The 15,209-nt window shown below is 40.6% G+C and overlaps 1 protein-coding gene across 2 annotated transcripts in view; it reads left to right on the top strand.

Annotated features, from left to right (window-relative positions):
- The window catches only part of FHIP2A (FHF complex subunit HOOK interacting protein 2A), a 49,209-nt gene extending 37,731 nt beyond the window's left edge, over positions 1 to 11,478 (top strand). For both annotated transcript variants that reach the window (XM_073354277.2, XM_073354278.2), the window contains exons 15-17: positions 4,402 to 4,542; positions 6,826 to 6,929; positions 7,015 to 11,478. In XM_073354277.2, the coding sequence (XP_073210378.1) occupies positions 4,402 to 4,542; positions 6,826 to 6,929; positions 7,015 to 7,120 (351 nt within the window). In that variant the 3' untranslated portion in view covers positions 7,121 to 11,478. The remainder of the gene's footprint in view (positions 1 to 4,401; positions 4,543 to 6,825; positions 6,930 to 7,014) is intronic.
- Positions 11,479 to 15,209: the final 3,731 nt, after the last annotated feature.

The following is a 15,209-nucleotide window of genomic DNA, read 5'->3' as shown; positions in this document are numbered from 1 at the left end:
ATCTTTCTGGCTCTGACTTCATGCAGCTGCCTGACTCAGTCTGCTGACAAGGAGACAGAAACAATAGCTCTGTGAGAAGAAACTGGCGCTTGGAATTCCAGCTAGTTCAAAACTCAGCAGTCTCTCTCTGTCTGAGCCGCCCAGCCTGCTGAGAGCACATCACCCCTGTGCTTGACTGTCTCCTCATTGAATACTGAGTCATATTCGAGGTTTCAGTCCTCTTCTCTTCAGAGTGCATGAGATTCACTGGCTCAGATGACCAAGGACTTCCCACAGCATCTCCATTCCTCTGTAGCAGTCAACCTCAAGAGGGGGATGCAGGCACTGGAAACTTGTGAGCTTTGACAGTAAGCTGGGCTCACACTGGAATTTGCTTTTTCAAGAAATCAGGGTGAACACAGAGCATGAACATTTGTGCCTTCAGAATGACATGTAAATCACACTAGGACTTGCCTCCAGATTATAATCATCCTAATACCTAGCTCTTACACAGCATTTCCTAAAGCTCTTTACAAAGGAAGGCAAGTACCAGTTTTCTCATCTTACAGATGGAGGCTGATAGACTAACATAATTCCCACTGGCTAGGGTTGGAGAGAGAATAAAGAAGTTCTTCAACTAACCTGTAAGGTACTTGAACTCCCCTTTGAATGGCATGTGATAAAAACATAGGAGAGGTGTTAACTGCTCCCTCACACTTCAGTGGGGTATTATCTCTGAAGTATAGTGATGACATTTAAAATGTCAGCATTAAGTATTCCACTGCCAATCATTTTAGAAAGATCATCCAACTGTTTTGAGATTTTGTGCTGAGTTAGAATATCACCACTCTCCCAATGCGATTCCTCTGTGGAGATGATCACTAGCTGACGAATAAGCACTAGGAACAAATAAAAGCTGTGATGAAGATACAAGCTTCATGGAAATGGATTTGCTTTCTGGGCTGAGGGGATCCTCTTAAAGCTATCCATTGATTACATCCTTTTCCCTGAAAATCTTTCTTACCAAGGAAGGCTGGAGCTTCCTTTAGCAGTTGACAGCACTGCCTTTTGCCTTTGGTTAGGGTTTGTTTGGGTAAAAAGGTCACTAGAAAGCAGCACAAAATATTTCCTTCACGAGGGACTGGTCCTGCAGGTTTCCTAGACCCACATCCAAACCTTCTTCTCCACCTTGCAGTACTTGGTGGAGTCACTAGATGGCCTGGCTACCTGTGGGTGTTTTATCTAGTACAGAATAAAAGTGAAGGAAGATAAATACAGTACAAGCCGTAAACATGGTTTTGTATTTCACATTTTCCCGTCCCTGTCTTTCTAATGTGTGTGTCAGTGTAGTTAGTAATCATTGAGGAAAAGTGAACAGCACTTTTATCTTATTCTAGAGAGATTCTATTCTGTTTCTTTATATAGATACTTCTTTAACAGCTATTCCCAAAGAATGGGGCATAAACTGTGTTCTCACCCAGGGATCCTGAAATTCTCAACCTAACTTAACCCAAGGCTGAGCTCAAACTACAAAGATTTTGGGCACTGATCCAGCATTGAAATCAATGGTGCTCCATCCGGGTGCAGCAATCCTCCAAATAATATTAATCATAAGACCTAGCTCTTTTATAGCACTTTTCACCATTAGATCTTGCAGCTGTGTACAAAGTAGGGCAAGTATCATTGTCAGCATTTTACAAATGGAGGCTGAGGTAGAAAAATAATTCCCATTGCACACTTATTATTTTATTATTATTAATAATCATATGTATTGCATATAAAATCATCTCTCCCTTAAATTAGGAACGGGGCTATAGGTATGATAGCTGACTTGTGATTTCAGATTAGAACAAAACAAGTAGTTTGAGTGCTGCCTGAAAACAGAGATGACGGTGATTTTGAAGTATTTATCTAAAATTCGGCTGAAAGACGCCCACAAGAATCCAAAATGCGGATAATGGCATGTATTTGTTGCAGGAGCTGTCCAAGATGCACATCTATATGTTAAACAAGTTTCAGAGAGAATTCTGAGACTTCAGACCGTATGTGTGTGGTTTTTAAAAAAAACAACAACCCAAAAACACCTCCTTCCAGAGAAGAGTATTTAAATCCATGAACATTGAATGGTATCCAGATATTTAAATTATATATGTGGGTGCGCGCACACACACTCTGAAACAGAATCTAAATCTGTTACTAAAGATGTAAATTAACCCAAAGTATTAGGCATCAATTCTGCAAGGTACAAAGTGCCCATACCTGCCATTGGCTTCAGTAGAAGCTGAGGGTGCTCAATACTTCCACAAGGTTGGCTCCCAAAACTGTGAGCTAGGAAAAGCCACCTAATTCACCACTAAACAGTCCTTCCTCGTATTAAGCTACAACCACACACCAGCATTAATTTTGCTGTAGCAAAACTCCTTTTTGCACCTGTAGGTTCCTTCTTCCTGGTTTTCATACAGTTGTATTCATTTTGATGGAATAAATGGGTTGAGAGAGATACCTGACCTGAAACTGTCCAACATTAAACAGTGTTAAACAAGATTTGGTATACAGATATCTCAGCCTGCTTAGTACCATGGCAAACACTCCATTAAACATCCTTTTAACCTTTTATTAATGGTGCAGCAAAGAGAGAAAATGCAGTTTTTGTCTCTGCTGTTGGCTCTCACTTGCAGTCTCACTGCTGGACAAACACAGGTCTAACACATGGTCTTATCAGTCACTGGGAGACCTGGCAAACTTGTATTGTATCAGCATAGATCTGTTTAGGGCATTGCTTTTAGCTGCCTCTTTCTGGTCATGGGCTTACAACATTGTTGCAAAATATGCAGTCTTGGCTGGCTGAGCCAGAGTCTTGTTAGACAGAAGGCAAAAGGAGAAGTGTGGGGAAGGAAAAGAAAACACTGGGGAGGGTGGGGCTTGACAAGGTCTCATGCCCCAGGTCGTATTCGGGATTGAGCTGGAGCAGGCAGCGATGTCATCTGGCTCCCTCTCTGGCTGAGTTTGGTCAGGATTAGGATGAAGATCCAGGCTCCCAGGAGATGGTGGGGATGGTAGCCATGATGGTGAAGCTTGCTCCAGTAGCTAGTTTTTATCCCCGAAGTCTCTCTCTTGAACAGCAGCGAAGGGGAGTGATGAGTAGAATAGCCCATCCCCTTATTCTTTTGTCCACATATTAGACCTGATTCCTGCCACAACAATTTCGGTTCATTGATTTCTGATCTATCACTGGTTTTGTTTACCAAGTATTATCTTAATACAGTTCTTGAGTTATATCAGGAAGCCTTTTTGTTTGGTCTAATTGAATCTGTCTTGTTTTTGTACCTTTTCCCATCAGTATTTGTTGTTATAGATTATTGTGACATTTTATGAACTTTCACTCACTTTGTACAGTTGAGCTCACAATTAAGGTACATTTGTACAATTAGGGTACATCACAATACCCACTCTAGTTGTGACAGCAACAGCTACTATAAACAGCCTCTGTAATTGCTACCTCAGCATGTGCTTATTATTGTCTCCTGACTTTCCTGAGAATTCTCACTAACTGGGGGGCAGCTGGCCAACACTCGCACTCCGTATCATTCTGGCTGTGATCAGAGGTTTTCTGGTGGGTTTCTTGGCCACGTTGATGGTCTGATACACTGTTAATGCCAACAGTACTTCTGTAAGTGATAACTCCACAGCCATTCATTCTGGGTTTTTTCCCCACTGCAGCATGATGCTACCTTGGCGAATGTCGTGAGCTTTGTCCAAATATGAAATGTAAATATCAGCAAAGGCCTTGGCAGAGCTATACAGATTCCCATAGCAAATAAAAACAATGAAAAAAGGATTTTCAAGTGTGAAGTCACACAATGAAAACACATGTAAACGTTGGCAATTATAGACTTTCCGTTCAATAGCAAAGAGCCTGAGCAGTAGCCATTGCTGCCTGGTCACATTCCTACCCTGCTGGGTTTTTTTATTTAGAAATCTTTTTGACACTGATCATTTTGTTTATTATTGTGAGGAAAATTTTAGTATAGTTATTTATCTACCTGTCTTAGGTATCTACCTGTCTTTATATGGCTTCCATTACCATGTAATCTGTTGCTCAGTTTCTTCTGTTATGACACTTTTAGTGATCAGATCTTGAGAGCATGTATATACTGCAGCTAGGGCGTAGCTACTTTGTCCATTACACTTCTGTAGCTAGCCTCATCTCCTGCATCTAATACATTAGGTCATGATGCAGCTTGCAAGAGCAGGAAAGTCCAGGGCTGATACACCTCAGTTGTGTTGTGAGGCTGTTGTGGGGATGGGAGGATTTGGGTCTGACTTGATACCCAGGATTTAGAGGAAAGTAGCTGCATAAGCATGGGGTAGACAAAGAGGGAGTCATAATGAAAATAACAATGTCCTCTTGTCTGTTCGCAGCCATACGATGTAAATTTACAAGTTACATCAGTGTTGTCCAAACTCTCCCTGTTTCCCCATCCACACATCCATGAATACCTTTTGGATCCCTATGTAAATCTGGCTTCAGGCTGTCGATCTCTATTCTCCGTTATTGTCAGGGTGAGTATACGACCAACTAACATTTATATGTGGCTACAGTGGTGATAAACTTAATAGCTGTGTAATGAATGCTAAAGGAGGGTAATTTTGGCTTTAGTATGGCAACTGTCTGGTCTGTTGAAAGGAAAATACTTTTTTTTTTAAAGCACTGAATATGGATTTTCATACCAAATAACACTGGAGAATACACTTTTCAGTAAATCCATTTACTCTCCATTGGTGTCTCTGAAATTGTTTTACTTGCCATGTTTGCTGAGTTTCAAAGATATGGATGTAAAATAATTTCTTTCAAGGTTTTGCCCTTCATTCTGCAATAAAGTTGTTTTAATTCTGAATGGGTCCTGCTGGAATCATTGACATGGCAGTGTCCTGTAATGTCTTAAGTACAGGCATATGTCTGCACTAGAACTGGATTGTAAAAGAGCTGCTTTTATTGAGGCACAAGTCAATTACTCTCCTGAACACGCTGTGCTTTTGGATGGAATGCTATAGCATATAGTCATCTGCCCTTCAAGCCTGATTCATTCATCCTGTCCTACTTGTAACCCTACTGCAGATCCGTGTCCACTATAAAATTACTGTATGTTCCTCAAGTCTCCCATCTCTCCCTCTGATCTCATCTCTCCCTCTAATACCGGGTATGATGAGGTCTGCCAACCACACACAAAATACAGGCAGGAACATGTTAAGAACCCTTCCTGCCTGCAGATCGCAAAACCAGCTCCACCGGGGATCCCCTGACAAATCTCAATTATGAAGAGACCTAGTCCCCAATGGCTGTAGCTAATCACTGCAAGCCCACATATAAAGAAAGAGGAACAGGATGAAAAGGAGCTGGGGCAGAAGAGCTTGAAACGTCCAGGGAGCAACGACTGTCTGCCAGAGGAGCTAGCACCAGGCTACTGCTGAGAGAGTTAGAACCCCCTGGAAGCATAAGGAAGGTAGATGGAGATAGAAGCCCTGAGAGCCAAGGGCTTTTTGACTTGTTTAGGTTACCTTTATGGCCTCTGGCTTGTTTTATTTGATTTGATTTAAGCCATTATTGCGTGGGTCAAACGCCAATGTAAGCAGCTCGAACTGGAAGTCACCCCTTCTGCGGTCCCGAAAGCCAATAAGCTATTGGGTAGTTTCCTATGCCAATATTTAGGGAGCCAAATTCACCACTAGTATAACTGTGGAGTCAACAGAGTTCCACCCATTCATAGAGCAGTGAATTGGACCTACAGTTACCTGGGGCTACAGTTATTGGGACTTCAAGTCTCTGTTCATCAATTGTTCCCATATCTCTAAGTCCTACTTATGTTTTTAGTTCTTACGCACTAACACTGTCTAGTGACGAGGTTACAAATTGGTTTATGAGACTGTACAACACAAAGGCACATGATTTTAGATTCAGAAATTCCCCAAGTTCAGTTCCTCCAACCAGCAGGGGCATTGTGTTATATGAAGATGACTGTACTGTATCCAGGTGCTCCCTCATGGCCTCTGCAGTGCCCTGCCCCTCTTTCCCCTTATTCAGGGCTCTCTAAACAAAGTCAGAGCCCTTTTTGGGGTCTGGGTTTTTAATTAAGTTAACAAAGTTGCCAGAAACACATAAGAAATCTCTACCCACCCTTAAACTGGGCATAGCCCTTCCTCCTGGAAGGACTGTCCCTTCCTCAGGGACCACTTCAGGAGACCCTCTCTCCCTGCATGTTCACTCTGCAGTCCCCTTCTAGCTCTGCTCTTCCTTTGAGCTCTCTTTGCTGTCACTCACAGGCTTCATCTGGCTAGGGCTCTGAAGGAGCCAAACTTGCTCCTTGTAGCTGCTCCTCCCCACCAGTCCCAGGTCCACACAGTCTCCTCTTACCTGAGCTTTCTCAGGTTACTAACCAAGCTTCCTGCCTTGGGAAGTCTCAACTGTATAACCACCTGCAGCTTCCTGCTGCCTTTTTTATTGGAATCATTTGATTTCTCTCACCTGAGGCTAATCTTGTAATCAGCCCTGGCTAAGCCCCAGGCTCTCCAGCCCGGGGCAAGCTGCCCTGTTGCCATGACACTCCAAAATAACATGGTCTCTGCAATAATGAGCAGAGGGAATGCTGTAGATGTCTGGCAAACTAGATCAAGCTGAGTCTGAGGATTCAGTGGCAGAAAGATTCTGAATATACCTCACCCATGTTGGGCAGTTGTGAAGATGAATTAACAACCTTGTAAGTTGATCATTATTTGAACTCTCATTGGCTGTCTCTTTATTTGGCTCTCACTTCATATACTACTACTTTGCCTCTGTGTGATTTACAGGTTGTTGGAGATCTTATGGTGAGAATCCAGCGCATACCGGATTTCACTCCCAAACTTCTGCTGGTCAGAAAGCGTCTGCTTGGATTGGAGCCTGAAGGGCCCATGTAAGTAAATAAATTGCAAATCCTCCACACAAACTGTTTTCGTGTGAGGCTTCTTCTTAGCGCCTGTTGTTTTTTCCTTTCCCAGTATTGACCACATGACATTACTGGAGGGTGTGATTGTACTGGAAGAGTTCTGTAAAGAGCTAGCAGCGATTGCATTTGTGAAATACCATGCCTCATCTACACCCTAAGCAGCCGCTTGAAGTGACTGGGCTACAAAATCGAGTGTTTCAGTCAAAGAAGACTATTGACTCCACCAGACAAGAAGGGAGAGAGCCTCCTAACAAAGTGTTGATATAATTTGACAGTTGTTATGGATGGCAGTGGAGGGTGAGTTCTTGGTCACTGTTCATGATTTCTTGGCACTCGCTGCACTCCGATGGAGATGTAATCAAATGGACATTGAACCCAGGATGCAATCAAAGGGACTTCAGGGCAGACAAAATATAACATTTCCAGTCACTGTTTGAAGAGCTGAAAAAAATGTCTGAAGACCACAAACTTCAGAACTTTGGTTACCAGGCCATTGTTTTAACAACATTTTAGGTGGTAAGGATTTTTGATATGCTCTGGGGCTCATATACTTCAATTGTCTTTTGTGATCGTTATTGCTTTTTAAAATATCAAGCTATTTCTCTAATGTTTTCATGTCATAAGCTTTTTCTGTTCAATTGAGAATATGAAAGGAAAAGAGTAAAGCAGCATGTGTAGTTACAAGTGATACCAGCTAAAACATTGGAGAGAGGATTAAAAGACCTGCTAATACATATGTAGTATGATATGATCCATGTGGGATGAATTCTCCTTTTGTGAATCTTCTTATATTGTAATGAATTCTGGGCTGGTGAATTCTGATTCATCACTGTGTTCCAGTTTTAGACTGGTGTAACTCCTTATATTAGTGAAATTATATTGCCATATGTTGGTGAATCAGGGCCTGTATGTAGACAACAATCAAATCCTAAGTATGCATGTTTCTAGTGCTGTGCTCTTCGTTTTTCCAAATGGTTTCTGCTGAGTTCAGCTGTGTAACTAGACTTGCCTTAGATTTTTGTATGGGAGCTCCAGTTTGTTTGATCCATGTCATCTTTACAAGGATGCTATTATACAGGTCATTAATAGTAGTTGCTAAAACCAGTATTTTTTTAAATGCTATTTAACATTGGTTTAAGAATATTTTGTGCCTTGAAAATTGGCAGTGAAAATGTTCTGTTGTTTTTCAAATGTTTTACTGCTTGTCTGAATGTAACCATAGTGTCCAGACGAAAGAGTGACTGATACCATTTTGGGCAGCAGTATAAGGGATGATTCAATACTTAGGACCAAAATTCTCCACTGGTTTTCACAACACTGGGATGCAAAGATGTTCCCCAGTTCATTCTTTGCAACATGAATTCTACCAGCCAGAGCAGGAATTTCCATTGCAGGCCAAGGGGCATGTACGCTAGCGTACTGTGCTACTGTTCCTCCTGAATGACTTTAGCTAGCACTTGCTGCTGACAGCAGCATAAGCACTAGCAGGCTGGAAGGGCTGGATGTGCTCCTTAACCTTCCTATCACTCTTGGAGATCTCTGTATAGAGAACTGCCCGCCTGTTTACACCTTCATATTGACACAGTAGCACAGACAGACCAAGCAGGATTGAGCCCTTAATGTTCATATTCCGTTTCTTTGTCTTTTTTAATATCCTGTCAGACAGTGAGTGTCAGTTTCTGATCTCATTTCAGTGTAAATCTGGACTAATTTAATCTCAGTAGCATTCCTCCTGATTTCCATGAGCGTAACTGGGATCAGAATCTGGCCCTCCATGATTTTGATGTCTGTCTGGTTTTTTACGTTTATGGAATCTGGATTTTGAACAACTCCTAAAGTTACCAGGTGCCTTGTCCAACAAAATTGAACATGCTCACAGTTAATGGGCTAAATTCACCACTTATTCACAGCATAAACTCCAGTGGAGGGTCCTGCTGGTGAAAATTACAGGGCCACAGGCAGATAGAAGTGTGGAGTACCACTCCAAAAAAGGAAAAGCATTGCCCAAAAGTGGCTGTGGCCAGGGAGTAAGATGATTCACTAGCTCCCTACGGGTCCTCCCATCAACAGAGCTCTGGCACGTCAGCTAGAATGAAAGATATTCTCAAGAGTGGGTAGCGGTAGGAACCTGGGACTTAGCAGTCATATGCACCAGCTTTGCTGAATGTGCCCCAATAATGTTTTCATAACAAAATAGCTTAGTAAAATAGAGTTTAAGAAAGGGTACTTTCTCTTCATTCCCATTCTTTACATGGGTATTTGGAAAGTAGCAAGTGATTTTGTTTTCAGTGCAATGTGTACTACAACTGATCCATTTTGAGAAGCTTCATTAATATAATGTACCTGCCTGTACATACAGTATAAAAAAGTATGTATGTGTGTAGATTTATGTTTAGTGCAAACATTTTTGATAATTTAGGCCCCGGTTCTGCAAAGCGCTGAAGCATGAGCATAAAGTTAAGTATCTACTTAAGATCCATTTAAAATGAGTATGAGTTAGGAAAACACTTGAAGTTAAGCTAGTGTTTAAGTGTTGTGCTGAACAGCAGTGGAGTTATGCATGGTCTTAAATGCTTCGCTTCATCAGGCCTTTGTTGTTTTAGCTTGAGTTTAATTACACTTGCTGCAAAATTTAATCCTGTTTTCATTATTTATTAAAGGAAAAAAAACCTCTGATATTTAGAATACTCCTAAAGTCCCATTCGCAATGTAAACTGTAGCAGACATAATGCTATGAAAAATGAGAGTGAGAGAAAACAAAATCCACATTAGAGCATTCCAAACAATATGATCGTTATAAATCCATGTAAGAGGTGCAGGATCTCAGATGGAGACATGAACGTCATTTAATTTTTTTAAGTCAGTTGCTGCTATTGGCGCTAATTACACAGTAAGGGATTGCATCAGTTCGTTCATGCAAGGATACCTGCAGAGTCTGTAGTTTTTAAATGCAAAAGGATTTACCTAGCTAGAAGCCCAATTATTTAATGCTTGAGTTGAACAATAAGATATCACTATAAATATTCTTAAATTCAAGATGTAATTGTCTAGCATTCAGTCTTCAGTGCATTTAGTAGCCATAATGATATTTCGCAAACCAAATACTATTCAGGCCACAAATTATAAAATGTTGATCCATCTTGATAGTAAGTGAAGCAGTGCTCGGAAAAGCTTGAGCCCTTCTGGTTTGTATAGGTGCTGCTTACAATTATTACCATAAATTGTGACAGTGACTTTTATTTTTGTAAAAGCGATGAACTCTTTCTTAAGAGATGGAAATAGTTTAATTTTGTTTCTTGGTTTTCATGCACTTTTATTTTTAAAAGTAAAAATTAGTTCAGCTCCATATTTTTACTCATTGAATCTATGCATGTCATTGAGTTGACGTGTGTGTGTGTGTGTGTGTGTGTGTGTGTGTGGTTATTTATTACCCACAAGTGGACACCTGAGAAACATGGCCTGATACTCAGAAGTTCAGAGCACCTGCAAATCTTTCCAGTGTCAATGGGAACTGCAGGTGTTGATCACCTTTGAAAAATATGGCTAAGAGTATTATTTTGAAATATTTGAGGGGAAAATACGGGGATAATTTTGGTTAAGTAAGTAAATTCGAACTGCATTTTTACCCTGATGCACAGTTTTTGTAAATAAGGACACATTTTTATTTTTCTGCCATTTATTGTATGTATTGATTTAGACTCTGATGTAGAAACTTTTGTAATAAGCAACATGCTACATCTGCTAGAACAGAAGTTTGTCCTTAGTTTATTTCCATTATGATTGTAATCTTCCTAGCATTCAAATCTTGTCTGTGTAATGTTCGTATAATGTATTCATTCGTGCAATATGGGAGCTGTGATTTGATACACAGCTTCAGTCTGGTTGTACATCACCTATGTAGCTATAAGGACTGAAATCCTCAGCTTGCTTACACTATTGCTAGTGTAAAGATTGTTACACTTGATTTTACAGGGCACAAGTAATCATGGAATTGCTTTGTAAATACATTGTAATTTCTTACCATGCATTGCTGTATGAATACACAGTTACTGTTCAATTATGAAGTACATCATTATTTGTCTTTAGAGAAATGTTACAATGAAGTACTATGTAAAATCTACAGATTGCATGGTATTTCAGGTTGTATGATAAATCCAAACATATATATGATATCATACAGGGCTTTCCAACCATGATGACAAATAATATTTTCTGTGCCCTGTAAAATAATTACTCTCTATATATACACTTTTTTGTTTTGCCTCCTGCCTTGTTTACATTAAACAGAGGATATTCAGTAAACTTTTTTATTGAACTTTATGTCGGTCACTGACTGACAGTGTTGCCAATGTTTAGCAGACATGGGATATGCAACAAAGGAACTGTTGAAACAGCCACACTTCTATAATTAAAGTACTAACTTTTACAAAGGAGGCGCTGATCAAATTCAATTTTTGTGCAAAAAATGCATGCAGGATTAAAAGGGATATTCTAAAAATAAATTAATTTCAATGAAGTGACTTATTTTTTCAGAATTCTAAATAAGTTTTGTATGTTTAGAGGAAGAAAATGGTAGAAAATCATTGAAGTGATGATGATGATCTTGCTTGTCTTTCATCCTGAAGGATTTTCAAGCATGCTACAAACTTTATATAATAATCATGGTGGCCACATCTGGGGTAGAACGTGTTGGATGTTGAAGAGAGTACACTACTGTTTAGGATACAAAATGAAGCAGTATACTCGCTCCCACTCAAACTGGAGATAAAATAAGAAGACAAAATGTAATCACTCAGAACACAGGCTAGTACCCCCTACTCTTGAGAAAAGTCCCTTAGGATCTTTAAAGATTGCAAGTGGTCAGGACCCTGGTCTCATGCCACCCCAAAATTACAATGTGGGTTTATTGATTCTGAAACACAAATGTCACCTACCTGAATCATTGCCATTGCTTCTTGAATCTTATGATTCCAGGCTTCCCCTGATGTATACTGGGGTGTGTTTGTTTTCTCCTTCCTCTGAAGTTTCAGTGAAGGCCATGGCTGGAAAAGGGACACCAAATGGGGTGGGCCTATGTTCTGAAGTGGTACAGAGAATAGTAATCTTTCTCAGATGCCTCGCTGGTGGGTCTTGCTCAGGGTAAAAATGATCAGTGTTTTTGGGGTCAAGAAGGAATTTTTCCCTAGGGCATCTTGGCAGAGACCTTGGGTTTTTTTTTTTTTTTTTCTTTCCTCTGCAGTATGGGGCATGTGGCACCTACTAGGATCATCTGGGTATATCTCACCAAATAAATTCTCTGCCATTGCAACATCCTCCAACATCAGTTCACCTCAGTCCCTTCTGTTCTCGGCCTGTGACACACAAGAGTTTGATCTCCTGAGGGTTGTAATACTTCAGTATAATGCAGTTTGCTGACTCAATACAGGGGTAACTGGGTGGAGTTTAATGGTTGTGATATACAGGAGGCCAGACTAGATAATGTGATGGTCCCTTCTAGCCTTGAACACTGTGCTGTTAAGCTTGTCTGGCCACGTTTAGCTTCTCAGATCTAACAAAATCACAACCTGAGTTGGTTTGTGGTACACATCTCCACGCTAATGTATGTGGCATTCTGTGTTTGAAAGAGGCGCTTGCTTTGCTTTATTTTCTTTGTCAGATGCTTTCCCTTGAAAACTCCTTCTGTTTTAGTCGCACTGCTGTTGCTTTGACGTCCTCAAAACATTCCATTGCAATCCTGCATCTCAGTGTCAGGCTGATGTATTGAGGCTTCCTAGTTTTGATGAACTATGAACTAGTTTTCTGCTTCAAGACTTTGAGGCTTTGCGTACTCTTTTTTAAAATCACAGTAGCCCACCCAAGTGCGGCCTCTACTATAATGATATTAACCTGTTTCATGGAATCTGATTAAAACTCAGTGCGGGTATAGTTAATGCAGGACCTATTGGATTTGTTAACCTTTTAACACATTCAGTGCTAGTGGTGTCAAAGCCTCAAGGAGTTTGGCTGATTTGAAATGTGAAGCAAGTGGGTGAAGGTAGATTAATCTTCAGAGCATTGAGTCTGACACAATTTGTATGTGTCCTTTGGGCCTAGAACTATGTGCTGCTGATGCATCTTTTTCCTGCTGAAGCTTTTTGTGTGAAGGATGACTACTTGGAACAGGAAAGCTGAAGTGCAATTCAGAAATCAAGTGAAGCATATGGTGGATTAGAACCTTCAGGTGTCCTAAGCGTCTGGGGAGTCTCAAAAGGAAGGAAACTGTGAAAAGCTGACTGTTACAAGTTTGGACAGATCCCTGGCCCTGCCTTCGGAGTCAGAGATCTGTAAGGTGCAGCTAACTGAAATCTTACAGCTTGCCATCTATCCAGGTGGCATGGCCCATTCCCACTGTCCTTGGCAGGATGGTTTTTGTGTTATGTGGCTGATGTATTTTTTTAAACTGTGTTTCATGGAATTGTTGCTCATTATTTACAAAAAATGCTGCTGACTGTATAAAATTCAATATACTACTATAGAATAACAGTTATGACATTGGGTATTTTTAATGGCTCATAACTTTCATAACATGTGGTCTCATCTTGCTGCTTCTGCCTTTCTGCTCCATGGCATCATAATTAAATATGTTTTTTTTCCCCTTGTGTAATACACTTTCAAAGTGAAAAACATTAAAACTCCTGGAAACAACAAGATGTGGCCCCTATCAAAGTACTGTATAACAGTGTGTCACCCTGTAAAAAAATATAGAGCTAGTCTGCTGACTCACCCTGGTAGCCAGATGAGATGGATCTCATTACCATCAAACAGCTCTGAGCAATAGAAGAAAGGGAAGAAGATCCTTCAGAGTGCCCCAAATCAGCCCACTTTGGAGTTAAGGCTTATATTTGTAAGTACAATTCTGTCTTAGAAAATTTGTTACATTAATAATTAAAGGCAAACTCCAGGAATGTCTCTGGGGTGTGGGGAGAGATGGAGTGTGTTTCAAGTGGGTGGGGCTCTCAGCAGTCTACAGTATCTCAATCCCCAGTTCACCAGAATGAAACAGCACAAAATTCAGGTCTTTCTTATACATGGTAATTCATAAATGTCTATGCCAAAATAGAACAGGGCTGAGAAGAGCAATAAAAAACAGGAGGCTGGATTGATTGATTTGAGAGGATGTGTTAAATATATTTAGCCTGGCTAAATGATGACTACAGCGCACGGTGCATATAAATCTTCAAATAGGTGAAGGTTTAAACACCAAGAATAGAATTGTCTAGCATAATTTAAAGGAGTTTAACAAGGAGTAACAGGATGACATTAATGAAAATTGAGACTCAATATCAGTAAAATCTTCCTGACAGTGAGATCTGTTAGCCTGTGGAACAGTCTTCCCAAGTAGAGTGGTAGAAATCCCATCACTTGACACATTTTAAAATCGGACTGGACAAAGTGCTATTAAATGTACAACAGAAATCCAGCCTGCATTGGCAGGGAAATGAACTAAACCAGTCTTACATCTCAAGATTCCAAGCTAATTATGGGTTCCCGGATAACTTAAATTGGTTCTGCCAGAATGCGGGGGCTGGATTCTTCTGCTTGAAAAATCTCTCATAAACCACAGTTCTCTGTAATCCGAGTAAAGTAAATTCTAGTCCCGTAGATGAGAGCCATGTGAGTAATAACCTCATTCCAAAAGTTGCACCCTCCACAGATAGCGGGGTGGGTTATTGCCTGATTAGCCTTGCCAAGAAGTCCTTCATGCTGCGATGCATTACAGGAGAGAAACAAATAACCCAACTCCTGAAACTTCATTATCCTTTTCTTGAGAAAACCCATTGCTACATCCCTGTATCCACAGGAAGCCCCTGTCACGTTTGTATTTCTTAATTTGAGTTTATTTTCTAGGTCATGAATTTTTACTTCCTGGGGTTTTCAAAGACGGCCACTTTCACTGTTAGCAGAATGTCCATCAATATGGTCCATAGCTTCAGTTTTTCTCTAACCTTCCTGTAAAAGTATGAGAAACTTTTCTAACTTTTATCTTCCTGTCTTCTGAGACACCCTTCCTGTTCCCTTGCCTTTTTAATAGAGTTGGCACCTCCAAGACTCAGGAGGGGATCCCTTGAGGGCTGAGGTAAGGGTTTTTTTCTATTGCCCCCTCCCTTCTGATGAGCCTTAGGTCTGTCCTGCTTCCCAGTACTGGCAGGAGCCACACAGTAATTACAAGATCACTGTGTGGTTGCGTGTGCACGCAGTTTATGAGGA

The sequence above is a fragment of the Lepidochelys kempii genome, chromosome 7 (genome assembly GCF_965140285.1).
Source record: "Lepidochelys kempii isolate rLepKem1 chromosome 7, rLepKem1.hap1, whole genome shotgun sequence".
NCBI classification, from domain to species: Eukaryota; Metazoa; Chordata; order Testudines; family Cheloniidae; genus Lepidochelys; species Lepidochelys kempii.
This window is presented reverse-complemented; position numbering and strand designations above follow the sequence as displayed.